The sequence below is a fragment of the Oncorhynchus nerka genome, linkage group LG15 (assembly GCF_034236695.1).
Source record: "Oncorhynchus nerka isolate Pitt River linkage group LG15, Oner_Uvic_2.0, whole genome shotgun sequence".
Taxonomy (NCBI): Eukaryota; Metazoa; Chordata; class Actinopteri; order Salmoniformes; family Salmonidae; genus Oncorhynchus; species Oncorhynchus nerka.
The window spans coordinates 32794596-32809294 of NC_088410.1; the positions used below are offsets into that span (position 1 = coordinate 32794596).

At 45.7% G+C, this 14699-nt stretch overlaps 1 protein-coding gene across 1 annotated transcript in view; it reads right to left on the minus strand.

Moving 5' to 3' along the window:
* Positions 1-14699, minus strand: part of LOC115142441 (myosin-10-like) — a 97435-nt gene that overhangs the window by 46553 nt on the left and 36183 nt on the right. The window contains exons 3-5 of the mRNA XM_065001513.1: positions 7800-7827; positions 5590-5692; positions 2439-2468 (exon numbers count right to left, since the gene is read on the minus strand). Of these exons, the coding sequence (XP_064857585.1) occupies positions 2439-2468; positions 5590-5692; positions 7800-7827 (161 nt within the window). The remainder of the gene's footprint in view (positions 1-2438; positions 2469-5589; positions 5693-7799; positions 7828-14699) is intronic.

Below are 14699 nucleotides of genomic sequence, written 5' to 3' on the forward strand. Positions count from 1 at the left end.
AAGCAGTCACTGCTGGACAGACATGCTGGACAGTTTTGGGAACAGGAACAAACCCCCACCCCTCCAGGGGGAGTCAGAATAACTTTCTATGTAAACTCCTCCCTCATGGCAAAGCAGGGAGCAGATGAAAGACTTGCAAAGACAGGAAGAAGCAGTTCTAAGGGGATTCATTAGTGACTTAAGTAGCACTGCCACTGAGACACAAACGGCAAAATTCACAGTCAACACCCCGTGGTGAATTCAATAAAGTACAAAGATTAAAATCCCCATTATCGTCTCTGCTGGGCGCTCTGTGGCTGGGTCTGAGTAGACCAAGCAGAGGAGAGGCTGCTGTAGGTCTTGGACCATGTCATGGCCCTCTATCCCTGGGGGAGTCCGTTGAGCTGAGCTCTGGGCTGTGGTCCCCTTGGCTCTCCCTCCCTAGCTGCTCTCCTCCAGAGTCCTACTCCAGCTCCAGTTAGCTGGAAGCCAATTGACTATTTAGTCAAGCCTGCTATGGCTATTTGGCAGCACCAGCAGCTCGCGAGTGAAAAGCTCTCCAGCAGGCTCACCGGGAGCCAAATTGGACGCGGGAGAGAAGTTTGTGACGAGGTCCTGACAGGAGTCTTGCTCAATGTCTGCCAGTATAACAGTGGAACATATTACAAATGCACTGTTTATGACTTGTGGTGTATGATTGTTTCAAATGGGATATGGCAGTTAGGAAGTGGGAAACGTGTTTATTAGTTTGTATTAAACTAGGAAGTCATGTTTATTTTCCCGAATCTGAGATATTTGAAAGAAGCAGTGCCACCTATAGGTAAGAACAGGGACACCACACAGTGCAAGGAGTGGATTAAAACTAAACTAGTTTAGTCCCAAAGGTGATAGAAAAAAAAAGCTGCTATTGGGTCCCCATTGACAACCATAAAAGGGACAGACATACAGAATAGTACACAGAGACAATAGCAGCACCTTTACAGGATATTCTGCCCATTGTGTTTTGAGCTTGTCTAGTGAGTGGAGTGCGGTGGGTGAGAGAGAGGTGAAGGACGGACTACATGCTACTCACATAGAACAGGGCTCCACTCTGTAGTCAAGGGGCAGATTGTCAAATGTTACCATGGAAATAAACAGGAAGTGTTAATGGTCATGGATACTAAACACACATACAGGATATGCATACCGTACATACACACCAAGTAAGACAATTACAGGTAGTACTCAAAGACAATTCTGACTAGGCTAAATAATGCATAAAGGCAAACGGTTTAAGTGAAATCTACAGTAGTACACTAAAACAGGAAGCAGGGGAATGGATATGTTATTCTGAAAGGCTCTATTCCAAGAAGCTCTCACTGACGGGTGCAAATCCATATGTTTCTCATATTAGCCTTGTATTAGGGCAGTGTGCCATAGTGAGCATCACATCTTTAGTCAGAACACCTGCCCTCAGGTGATCATCTGCCCTCATGTGCCGTTTCCATGATCTTCACAGTATCAACAAGACCTACAGCAGCTGGTGGTATTAATATATAATATTAAGCTACTGAACTAACTACTGTAATGACAACCACAGCCAGACAGTCTGTTTTTCAGTAATGTCCATTAACTGACCTCGTGTGTGTTTCTGGTCTTGTTCTTCTGATCCTCGTGGGGAACTGAAATGTCCAAATGTCCCTCACAAGGATAGTAAAACGAGGAAAATTCTCCCTTGTGGAGACATTTCCCACGTCCTCATGAGGACAAAGGCTACTTTAAGCTTAGGGGTTAGGTTTAGGGTTACAATTAGAGTTAGGGTTAGGCATTACGGTTGGGTTTAGGGGTTAAGGAAAATAGGATTTTAAATGGAAATACATTTTAGGTCCCCACGAGGATAGAAGAACGTGTGTGTGTGTGTGTCAGTTCCATCTTCAGACCCAGGAATATATGCCTTCATCTCTATTTCAACATCTTACTACTCAACTTCTACTCGGCATTGTTCAAAAAATAGCTCACATAGTACGGCATGTCTGCCAAACGTTGACTGGTGGCGACCAAACACAACAAAGCCATGTATATGACTGTTTCATCTAATGTGGAATAACAACATTTGCAAGCACATTTTACAGTACAGTACAGTGCATTGGCCCACAGGTATACATGGAAAGCTGCATTCACATAAATATTCATGCCAGATTTAAAGTTTACTTACGACATGATTATTTTCCGCCTGATAGAAAGAGAATCTGGGTCAATACCCAAACTTTGTTTGTCTAATTCTTGCGCAGATGTCAACATTACACATACTCTGCATTCTTCACAGTGTGCAAGAAAATAACCAATGGCACCATTTCACAAGACGTAAATATATTAAATTGCCACTAGCTTTACATAACAGTAGGTCCGTTTGGGAGAAGAAAGTTGGTGATGAAACATGCACATGAACGAGGTGTTGAGAAGAAAGTGTAAAGACTTGCCTGTAGTTTTACTGGTTTAGGCGACTCTGGCTGTTTGTTGCAAATAAACAAACGCAAATATGTTAGAGGGTTGTGCACGCCAGCGCAATCTATAGAGCCCACTATAGGTACTACTGAAGGATGCATTCACTTTGGCAACACACATCATGGGACTGGAGCTCGTCTATATGGATTCTTAACACATTTACAGGCATGTTATGCAAAACAACATCTGTATATATTGGCACATTTTATCAATTGGTACATTTTTATAAACTGGGTGGTTCGAGCCCTGAATGCTGATTGGCTGAAAGCCATGGTATATCACACTGAATACCACGGGTATGACAAAACATGTATTTTTACTGTTCTAATTAAGTTGGTAACCAGTTTATAATAGCTCCGCGTTGTGTCGTGCCTAAGAACAGCCCTTAGCTGTGATATAATGGCCATATACCCCACCCACTCGTGCCTTATTGCTTAATGAGCCTATTTTTGACTGCCGTGGTAATGTTCCAGCATCACATAACTACAGAAGGACCTGACCCTTTCGTGACATCATCACACAGCCCATGTCCACTGTCAGACACTGTTGTTCTCTAATGATTATACCCCCATTATCATATGGATCTATCTGATATGGATTAACAAGGGTTGGAGTTAATCCACTGTACTTTAAATACCAGTGGATCAGACTGCCCTGTTATTAGGGGGACATTGTGGATCAAACTGGCCTGGTATTATGGGGACATTGTGGATCAAACTGGCCTGGTATTAGGGGAACATTGTGGATCAAACTGGCCTGGTATTAGGGGGACATTGTGGATCAGACTGGCCTGGTTATAGGCGGACATTGTGGATCAGACTGGCCTGGTATTAGGGAGACATTGTGAATCAGACTGGCCTGGTATTAGGGAGACATTGTGGATTAAACTGGCCAGGTATTAGGGGGACATTGTGGATTAGACTGGCCAGGTATTAGGGGGACACTGTGGAATAAACTGGCCTGGTATTAGGGGGACACTGTGGAATAAACTGGCCTGGTATTAAACTGGCCTGGTATTAGGGGACTTTGTGGATCAGACTGGCCTGGTATTAGGGGACTTTGTGGATCAGACTGGCCTGGTATTAGGGGGACATTGTGGATCAGACGGGCCTGTTATTATGGGACTTTGTGGATTAGACTGGCATGGTATTAGGTGGACATTGTGGATCAGACTGGCCTGGTATTAGGGGGACATTGTGGATCAGACTGGCCTGGTATTAGGGGGACATTGTGGATTAAACTGGCCTGGTATTAGAGGACTTTGTGGATCAGACTGGCCTGGTATTAGGGGGACATTGTGGATCAGACTGGCCCGGTATAAGGGGGACATTGTGGATCAGACTGGCCCGGTATTAGGGGACTTTGTGGATCAGACTGGCCTGGTATTAGGGGGACATTGTGGATCAGACTGGCCTGGTATTAGGGGACTTTGTGGATCAGACTGGCCTGGTATTAGGTGGACATTGTGGATTAGACTGGCCTGGTATTAGGGGACTTTGTGGATCAGACTGGCCTGGTATTAGGGAGACATTGTGGATCAAACTGGCCTGGTATTAGGGGGACATTGTGGATCAGACTGGCCTGTTTATAGGCGGACATTGTGGATCAGACTGGCCTGGTATTAGGGAGACATTGGGAATCAGACTGGCCTGGTATTAGGGAGACATTGTGGATCAGACTGTCCTGGAATTAGTGGGACATTGTGGATTAAACTGGCCAGGTATTAGGGGGACATTGTGGATTAGACTGGCCAGGTATTAGGGGGACACTGTGGAATAAACTGGCCTGGTATTAGGGGGACACCGTGGAATAAACTGGCCTGGTATTAAACTGGCCTGGTATTAGGGGACTTTGTGGATCAGACTGGCCTGGTATTAGGGGGACATTGTGGATCAGACTGGCCTGGTATTAGGGGACTTTGTGGATCAGACTGGCCTGGTATTAGGGGGACATTGTGGATCAGACTGGCCTGTTATTAGGGGACTTTGTGGATCAGACTGGCCTGGTATTAGGGGGACATTGTGGATCAGACTGGCCCGGTATAAGGGGGACATTGTGGATCAGACTGGCCCGGTATAAAGGGGACATTGTGGATCAGACTGGCCCGGTATTAGGGGACTTTGTAGATCAGACTGGCCTGGTATTAGGGGGACATTGTGGATCAGACTGACCTGGTATTAGGGGACATTGTGGATCAGACTGGCCTCAGGGGACTCAGACTGGCCTATTAGGGGGGGACATTGTGGATCAGACTGGCCTGGTATTAGGGGACATTGTGGATCAGACTGGCCTGGTATTAGGGGGACATTGTGGATCAGACTGGCCTGGTATTAGGGGGACATTGTGGATCAGACTGGCCTGGTATTAGGGGGACATTGTGGATCAGACTGGCCTGGTATTAGAGGGACATTGTGGATCAGACTGGCCTGGTATTAGGGGGACAATGTGGATCAGACTGGCCTGGTATTAGGGGGACATTGTGGATCAGACTGGCCTGGTATTAGGGGGACATTGTGGATCAGACTGGCCTGGTATTAGGGGACATTGTGGATCAGACTGGCCTGGTATTAGGGGACATTGTGGATCAGACTGGCCTGGTATTAGGGGGACATTGTGGATCAGACTGGCCTGGTATTAGGGGACATTGTGGATCAGACTGGCCTGGTATTAGGGGGACATTGTGGATCAGACTGGCCTGGTATTAGAGGGACATTGTGGACCGTACAAGTTCAACTCCTCTTTCATCAGTTACCCCTCAATAGAAAGACATACTGTAACTGTGACATTTAGAACAGGGCTTAGGGGGAGATCTAGAGGTGTGGAACAAACTCCCTCACGACGCCAGGACAGCGGAGTCAATCACCACCTTCCGGAGACACCTGAAACCCCACCTCTTTAAGGAATACCTAGGATAGGATAAAGTAATCCTTCTCACCCCCCCTTAAAAGATTTAGATGCACTATTGTAAAGTGGCTGTTCCACTGGATGTCTTAAGGTGAACGCACCAATTTGTAAGTCGCTCTGGATAAGAGCGTCTGCTAAATGACTTAAATGTAAATGTAATGGAAGGGAGATAAACATGGCAGGGGCAATATAGAGAAAGAAAATACAGAAACTTACACTTACAGGAATGCTGTGGTCTTTTTTTCCTTTATGGGAGGAAGCCACATGTGCAAGGTACTGGATGACCTTTTTAGTGTTTTCTGTCTTGCCAGCACCAGATTCACCTCTGAGAATATAGAAAACACACAAGACAGATTCCTAGGTTAGTAGATGGGGATGAATGAAGTGTGTGTGTGTGTCTGTGTGTGTGTGTGTGTGTGTGTGTGCGTGTTGGAACTGTATTTCTGACTGGCAGATGTTTTTGCGAGGAGATTATGGCACTTGGGAAACTCCATAAACAGTCTTGAGCTTGGGTAGAGAGAGCTAGCCACGCTCTGCTCCCTGCAACGCCGCTAAACAACAAATGAATGAAAATAAACCACAGGTGCAAGGTTTATCGGATGAGGCGGTGTAGCTGGGCTTTTGTGCATCTATATGTGCTGTTTATTTTCTTTGCGCTAGTTTAGTTCAGCGGCTGTGGTTGAGGGCGGGACTCACGGACCCACAGCGATGACAGCTTTAGAGCAAGGAAGTATGTTTTTGCAAGCTCTTCAAGCCATGCAGAAAGAATCCTATCCCCAAGTGACACTTACTGTACAGTAACGTCAACACACAATGCATACCAGTGGTTTTAAAATAGGTACTCATTCTACGTAATCACAGGTGGTTAACATTGAACCTTCTCCCAGATCTCAAGCTCAATGCTAGGTTATATCTATTTGAGCAAAATAATCTGCAAAATAAAACTAACGACATGATGATCTTCAAAGAAATGACAAGGCCCCTGAATACTCACTGAGTGTAAAACCAATTACCATAACAAAGTCATATGTAGTTTCTTTCATATTCCGCTTACCTGGCTATGTGGTGAAGTCCTATCGTAGTCTAGTCTAGTATTATGAATATGTTGTATGGCTGATGAGTTGTGTGTTTAGTGTTGAGCTCAATAACCACCGGGAACAGAGGGTGTTTCTGGCTGCGTCTGAAATGAAGGGGCTCTGGTCAAAAGTAGTGCACTATATAGGCATTAGGGTGCTATTTTGGACACAGCCCGTGAGTGAGTGATTGCGTCAATGTCCATGAGGTTGGCATTGAACTTTAAGTGTTAAATTCCTCAGGTTGGTTCGCCTTGCTGCAGAGGAGACGACTCATATTCTCAGGGACTGACTTACAATCACATGGCATCTCTGTGCAGCATTTACAGATGACCACCATCTCCTACAGTGTGTGTGTGTGTGTGTGTGTGTGTGTGTGTGTGTGTGTGTGTGTGTGTGTGTGTCACAGTTGGCATATAAAAGCATCAGAGCAGATGTGAGATTTTATGATAGTGTTCAAGCCACACTTCCGACATCCATCCAAATTCTTCCATGCTTCCCCAGACTTAGTAATGTATGATGAGAGGTTAGGAAAATATGTGTTGACTGGTGGCTTGTAGCCCTGGCGGCTCCAGGGACATTTTGGGTGGTGGTGGATCGGGTTCAGACCAGCGCAGGGAGAGAACACACACACCTGGAGAAACTTTACCCTGTATACTCTTTCACACATCATCGGTGTAGGCCTGTCACAGAGGCTTACGATGAGATGCCACGCTGACATGTTTCTTGGCAGCATTAATGTCATCTGTAGATATTGGGCGCTAGACTGGAATACAGCCAACGGGTAAAGGGTAAAGTGTGTGTGTGTGTGTGTGTATGTGTGTGTGTGCGCGGCGGAAATACCAAACATTTCCCAGCTTCCCTGCCCCAAGCCTAAGTCTCTTTCCCGTAAGTGTCTGTCTCACTGTTCTGTGTCACTAAGTTGCTCCTTTTGAAATAGTCATAGAGGCCTCTGGCTCTGTTCTAGTTCAATTCAATCGATTCCTCTTTCAACCTATAATCAGTGCTAAGTACATTCATGTCGGCTTCAACAGGCTACACTTCATTCGGAGTTGAATGGAGCTTCTGCAGGAATGCAATGCAGCAGGTCATTTCCCCATTTCATTTTCGGGACTACTAAGTGAGGAAGAGACGCGCATAACAAAGATAATTGAGCCGTGAATGTTATGCAATTAAGCTGGCGCTGCATGGCCTTTCTAAACCATCTGGTCCAAACCAGTGACGTGTGGTATGATACTATGCAGGCTGGATGCAAGGAATCAAACTGAGAAGACACTGTAAATCCAGCAACCCATGCAACACAGAACACGAAAAGAGAGAAGAAAAGGGCTGGGCAGACAAGGCTCAGAGGTTACTCACGTGCAGAGAATTGATTGGTCCTCTCGGTCTGGGAGGGAGAGAGAAAGAGGGAGAGAGAGAGAAATAGAGAAATGGGGGGAGAGAGAAAGAGAGAGAGAAATTATACACTGTGTCAGCATTTAGCATACTCATCGGGCAATGGCCCAATCCCCCAAATCCCTCTTTCAAAATGAAATGAGTTCTTGTACCAAATGTATCACTGGCTGACAGACGTACACCAAAGTCATTTTACAGAACATAGCCAACTTTACTGAGCTTGGTGAGTTTGCCATCGAATGAGATACTCCCTTCAAACAGGTTGAAGGTCATTGTCTGCACCAGGAACGAAATGTAATTTCACTAAACATTTCAAAAGCCTCAGGATCCAGACATTTCACAGGTGTTCTGAGGCACACAAAATGGAAGAGGAATCGAGGAGTCTTTCAAAGGAAAGCTTTGTAGTGCCAAACCTCTGCATTACAGAGATAAGGGCTGATAGTGTACCTTGTCGCTATTAGGCTGGGGAATTGAGGGAAGCTGAGCGTAAAAACTGCTGAAAGCTACACACACAAAGAGTTCCAAAAGGGTTCTTCGGCTGTCCCCATAGAACCCCTTTTGGTTCCAGGTAGAACTCTTTTTGATTCCATGTAGAACCTTCTGTGGAAAGGGTTATACATGGAAACCAAAAGGGTTCTAAATAGCACCTTTTTTTCTAAGACTGTATGTCGGCTATGTCCATCATGTACATGTAGCCTATGTGAAAACAGTTTACACATGAACTCATTGAACTCAGTCAGACCACGGTATGCGCAATACTGCAACCAAATGCCATCTTTCCCTGTATGTACAGACTTGTTATTTTAGAGCCCTGTATCACTGAACTGGTTGGCTGATGACAGAAACACAGCTCTCTAGGAAGAAGGCAGAGCATCAATGTGATTTACAGTCAGCAGGAAATAGAGGAGAGAGAGAGGAGAAAGAGAGAGAAAGAAGCTCTGGTTTAACAGCTAGAGAATCAGGAAGAAGCAGGAGGGAGCCATTTGAAGTGACAGTGAGGTTGAGACAGTTTGCCGACAACAAGCCAATAACGGAGCACCTTCTCATCTAATTGGCTGAGGTGAACGGGGGCACCACAATGGGTTTTTTATTACATGTTTTTATTTCACCTTTATTTAACCAGGTAGGCTAGTTGAGAACAAGTTCTCATTTACAACTGCGACCTGGCCAAGATAAAGCAAAGCAGTGTGACACAAACAACAGAGATACACATGGAGTAAACAAACATACAGTCAATAACACAATAGAAAAAAAGTCTATATACAGTGTGTGAAAATGAGGTAAGATAAGAGAGGTAGGCAATAAATAGGCCATAGTGGCAAAACAATTACAATTTAGCAATTAAAAACTGGAATGATAGATGTGCAAAAGATGAATGTGCAAGTAGAGATACTGGAGTGCAAAGGAGTAAAAAATACAAAATAAATAACAGTATGGGGATGAGGAAGTTGGATGGGCTATTTTCAGATGGGCTATGTACAGGTGCAGTGATCTGTGAGCTGCTCTGACAGCTGGTGCTTAGTTAGTGAGGGAGATATGGGTATCCGGCTTCAGTGATTGTTGCAATTAGTTCAAGTCATTGGCAGCAGAGAACTGGAAGGAAAGGGGGCCAATGAGGAATTGGCTTTGAGGGTGACCAGTGAAATATACCTGCTGGAGCGCATGCTACGGATGGGTGCTGCTATGATGACCAGTGAGCTGAGATAAGGCGGGGTTTAACCTGGCAAAGACTTATAGATGACCTGTTGCCAGTTGGTTTGGCGACGAATATGAAGCGAGGGCCAGCCAACGAGAGCATAAAGGTTGCAGTGGTGGGTAGTATATGGGGCTTTGGTGACAAAACGGATGGCACTGTGATAGACTGCATCTATTTTGCTGAGTAGAGTGTTGGGGGCTATTTTGTAAAAGACATCGCCGAAGCCAAGGATGGGCAGGATAGTCAATTTTACAAGGATATGTTTGGCAGCATGAGTGAATGATGCTTTGTTGCAAAATAGGAAACCGATTCTAGATTTAATTTTGGATTGGAGATGCTTAATGTGAGTCTGGAAGGAGAGTTTACAGTCTAAGCAGACACCTAGGTATTTGTAGTTGTCCACATATTCCACAAGTCAGAACCGTCCAGAGTAGTGATGCTGGACGGGAGGGCAGGTGCGGGCAGCGATCGGTTGAAGAGCATGCATTTAGTTTTACTTGCATTTAAGAGCAGTTGGAGGCCACGGAAGGAGAGTTATATGGCATTGAAGCTCGTCTGGAGGTTAGTTAACACAGTGTCCAAAGAAGGGCCAGAAGTATACAGAATGGTGTCGTCTGCGTAGAGGTGGATCAGAGAATCACCAGCAGCAAGAGCGACATCATTGATGTATACAGAGAAAAGAGTCGGCCCGAGAATTTAACCCTGTGGCACCCCCATAGAGACTGCCAGAGGTCCGGACAACAGGCCCTCCGATTTGCCACACTGAACTCTGTCTGAGAAGTAGTTGGTGAACCAAGCGAGGCAGTCATTTGAGAAACCAAGGCTTTTGAGTCTGCCAATAAGAATGTGGTGAATGACAGTCGAAAGCCTTGGCCAGGTCGATGAATACAGCTGCACAGTATTGTCTCTTATCGATGGCGGTTATGATATCGTTTAGGACCTTGAGCGTGGCTGAGGTGCACCCATGACCAGCTTTGAAACCAGATTGCATAGCGGAGTAGGTACGGTGGGATTCGAAATGGTCGGTGATCTGTTTGTTAACTTGGCTTTCGAAGACCTTAGAAAGGCAGGGTAGGATAGATATAGGTCTGTAGCAGTTTGGGTCTAGAGTGTCTCCCCTTTGAAGAGGGGGATGACCACGGCAGCTTTCCAATCTTTGGGGATCTCAGACGATACGAAAGAGGTTGAATAGGCTAGTAATAGGGGTTGCAACAATTTCGCCTGATAATTTTAGAAGACAGGGTCCAGATTGTCTAGCCCAGCTGATTTTGCAGCTCTTTCAGAATAAGCTATCTAGATTTGGGTGAAGGAGAAATGGGGAGGCTTGGGCAAGTTGCTGTGGGGGGTGCAGGGGTGTTGACCGGCGTAGGGGTGGCCAGGTGGAAAGCATGGCCAGCTGTAGAAAAATGCTTATTGAAATCTTCAATTATTGTGTCCCAGAACTTTTTGGAGTTTGTGCTGCAGGGTGCAAATTTCTGTTTGGAAACGCTATCCTTTGCTTTCCTAACTGCCTGTGTATATTGGTTCCTAACTTCCCTGAAAAGTTGCATATCGCGGGGGCTATTTGATGCTAATGCCGTACGCCACAGGATGTTTTTGTGCTGGTCAAGGGCAGTCAGGTCTGGAGTGAACCACGGGCTACATCTATTCCTGGTTCTATATTTTTTGAATGGGGCATGCTTATTTAAGACGGTGAGGAAAGCACTTTTAAAGAATAACCAGGCATCTTCTACTGACGGAATGAGGTCAATATCCTTCCCCGATATCCAGGCCAGGTCGTTTAAGAAGGCCTGCTCGCTGAAGTGTTTTCGGGAGCGTTTGAAAGTGATGAGGGGTGGTCATTTGACCGCAGACCCATTACGGACGCAAGCAATGAGGCAGTGATCGCTGAGATCCTGGTTGAAGACACCAGAGGTATATTTGGAGGGCAGGTTGGTTAGGATGATATCTATGAGGGTGCCTGTGTTTACGGATTTGAGGTTGTACCTGGTAGGTTCACTGATAATTTGTGTGAGATTGAGGGCATCAAGCTTAGATTGTAGGATGGCCGGGGTGTTAAGCATGTCCCAGTTTAGGTCACCTAACAGCAGGAGTTCTGAAGTTTGATGGGGGGCAATCAATTCACATATGGTGTCCAGGGAACAGCTGGTTTAAGGGCACAGCTGAGTTAGCAGACAAGTTGCTTTTTGTCAAACAAGTGTTCCAGTGATTTAATTTTCTTAACTCGACTGGATTTCATTAATTGTAACCAGATTTGACATTGGGTTGCATAACTTCTTCAGATTACAGTAAGTTACTGGAGAATCAGAACAGCTCTACACAGTACTGGTGGTTGACGCTAATGTACATGACTTAACATCTGTCCAGTTAATGGGTGATGGAAATATTTTAGATTTTTTGTAACCACAGTTTCATATATTTTGTAAGTTTTTCATTGGGGGGGAGGGTACAGGTACAATATACAAATTAATATAATTTAATATTCAGTTCATATCTTATTTACCTGTGGACTCAAAAAAGAAAAGAAAAAACATTTAGAAAAAATGTACATAAATACAAAGTATTGATCATTATGATCATATTACAGAGTTATAATACATTTAGTATGTAAAGATTAATGCTAGTAGTCCAAGTAATTGCCACCAGATCATGTTTCTAATACTTCATTCCTCACACTCGTATACACCACATAAAGCACTGTCTGCCACCAGACCAAACTGACACAATGGGAGGCATCCGATCAGTCCCCGGAAGCAGTGGGCTCCAAATGAACCCAAGTTCGTGGCTGCCGGCCAGGTTTGCACCAGAGAGTGGCAGTAGAGAGGAGCGTAAGGGGGTGGTGAGGTGGGGGGTGGTGAGGTGTGAGGTCATGAGAACTAACTGTGATTCGGCTGCCAGCATCAGCACCTCCTCAGGCCTCTCAGCTGTGTCACATGCCTGGCAAAGCTGGAGTACCACAGATAAGACAAAGGCCATCAGCTCCCTTCCCTTCTGCAGTGAGTCCCTTCCTCTGGGCTCCGGAGGAGACCACTGACGACAGATAGACCTTTGTGGTCTGTTCTGGGTGCGAGTCTGACGAGGGCTGGGCTCTTGTCACAAAGGCAGAGCAAGGGGCTGATCCACAGTAAGAGGCAGAGCATGGGGCTGACCCACAGTAAGCGGCAGAGCATGGGGCTGCCGCACAGTAAGGGGCATAGGGGTGACCCACAGTAATAGGCAGAGCATGGGCAGACCCACAGTAAGGGGCATAGGGGTGGCCCACAGCAAGAGGCAGAGCATGGGTAGACCCACAGTAAGGGGCATAGGGGTGACCCACAGAAGCAGAGCATGGGGCTGACCCACAGTAAGAGGCAGAGCATGGGGCTGCCACACAGTGAGAGGCAGAGCACGGGGCTGACCCACAGTAAGAGGCAGAGCATGGGGCTGCCACACAGTAAGAGGCAGAGCACGGGGCTGACCCACAGTAAGAGGCAGAGCATGAGGCTGACCCAAAGTAAGGGGCAGAGCATGGGGCTGCCACACAGTAAGGGGCAGAGCATGGGGCTGCCACACAGTAAGAGGCAGAGCACGGGGCTGACCCACAGTAAGAGGCAGAGCATGGGGCTGCCACACAGTAAGAGGCAGAGCACGGGGCTGACCCACAGTAAGAGGCAGAGCATGGGGCTGCCACACAGTAAGAGGCAGAGCACGGGGCTGACCCACAGTAAGAGGCAGAGCATGGGGCTGACCCACAGTAAGAGGCAGAGCATGAGGCTGACCCAAAGTAAGGGCCCAGAAGCACAGTTTGGGACTGTACATAAACCATTATATTTACTAGCAGTGAGCTAGTTTATAGAGGGAAAGGTGGGAACATAACTGACCAGATTTCCCATATGAAGTTTCATAGCCTAAGTGCCATGTGCCGAGTTCTCAGACTGGACTATAATAGACCATGACCAATATAGCATAAGAGAGAGAGAGAGCTGCCCACACCAGCAATGACTCATCAGGAGCAGAACAGCATCGTAGCCCTGAAGACAGCCTTCTGTCCAATCTGTAACTCTACCAAGGAGGAGCACTTCTATGTTTGATGGCCTTTAGCCCAGAAGACATCAATAACCTGATTGTGTCTGGGAATACACTCCTTATTAGGTTTAAAGAGTTTCCATCCAATCTGGGAGAGTCATGATGAGCAGTGGAAAGGTGGATGGAAAGGATTGTGACGCATTATTAGATTGTCTCCTGTGAGGTACCATAGTCAATCATTCAAGACAGGGATGCATCTTCTCCTTCATAGGGGGTGTGTATTTTCCTGTATACACCAAAGGACTAACACTTGTCTAGGCTAAGCGTTATCAGCTTTTCAAGGACGTCAATGACCCAAATTATTTAATTTCCAAAGTTTTGAGGCTGAAGAAATTTGGCTTGTCACCTAAAACCCTGACAAACTTTTAGACACACAATCGAGAGCATCCTGTCGGGCTGTATCACCGCCTGGTACAGCAACTTCATTTCAGTGAAATACGGAACAGTTCTGTATTTTATCTAACGGGTGGCATCCATAAGTCTAAATATTACTGTTACATTGCACAACCTTCAGTGTTATGTTATAATTACGTAAAATTATGGGAAATTAGTTCGCAACGAGCCAGGTGGCCCAGAATGTTGACTCTGCGTGCAATGAACGCAAGAGAAGTGACACAATTTCCCTAGTTTAACATTGCCTGCTAACATGAATTTATTTTAACTAAATATGCAGGTTTAAAAATATATACTTCTGTGTATTGATTTTAAGAAAGGCATTGATGTTTATGGTTAGGTACATTCGTGCAACGATTGTGCTTTTATCGCAAATGCGCTTTCATTAAATCATCCCCCGTTTGGCGAAGTTGGCTGTCTTTGTTAGGAAGAAATAGTCTTCACGCAGTTCGCAACGAGCCAGGTGGCCCAAACTGCTGCATTTACCCTGACTCTGTTGCACAGAACGCAAGAGAAGTGACACAATTTCCCTAGTTAAAAGAAATTCATGTTAGGAGGCAATATTAACTAAATATGCAGGTTTAAAAATATATACTTGTGTATTGATATTAAGAAAGCGTTGATGTTTATGGTTAGGTACACATTGGTGCAACGACAGTGCTTTTTTCGCGAATGCGCTTGTTAAATCACCCGTTTGGCGAAGTAGGCTT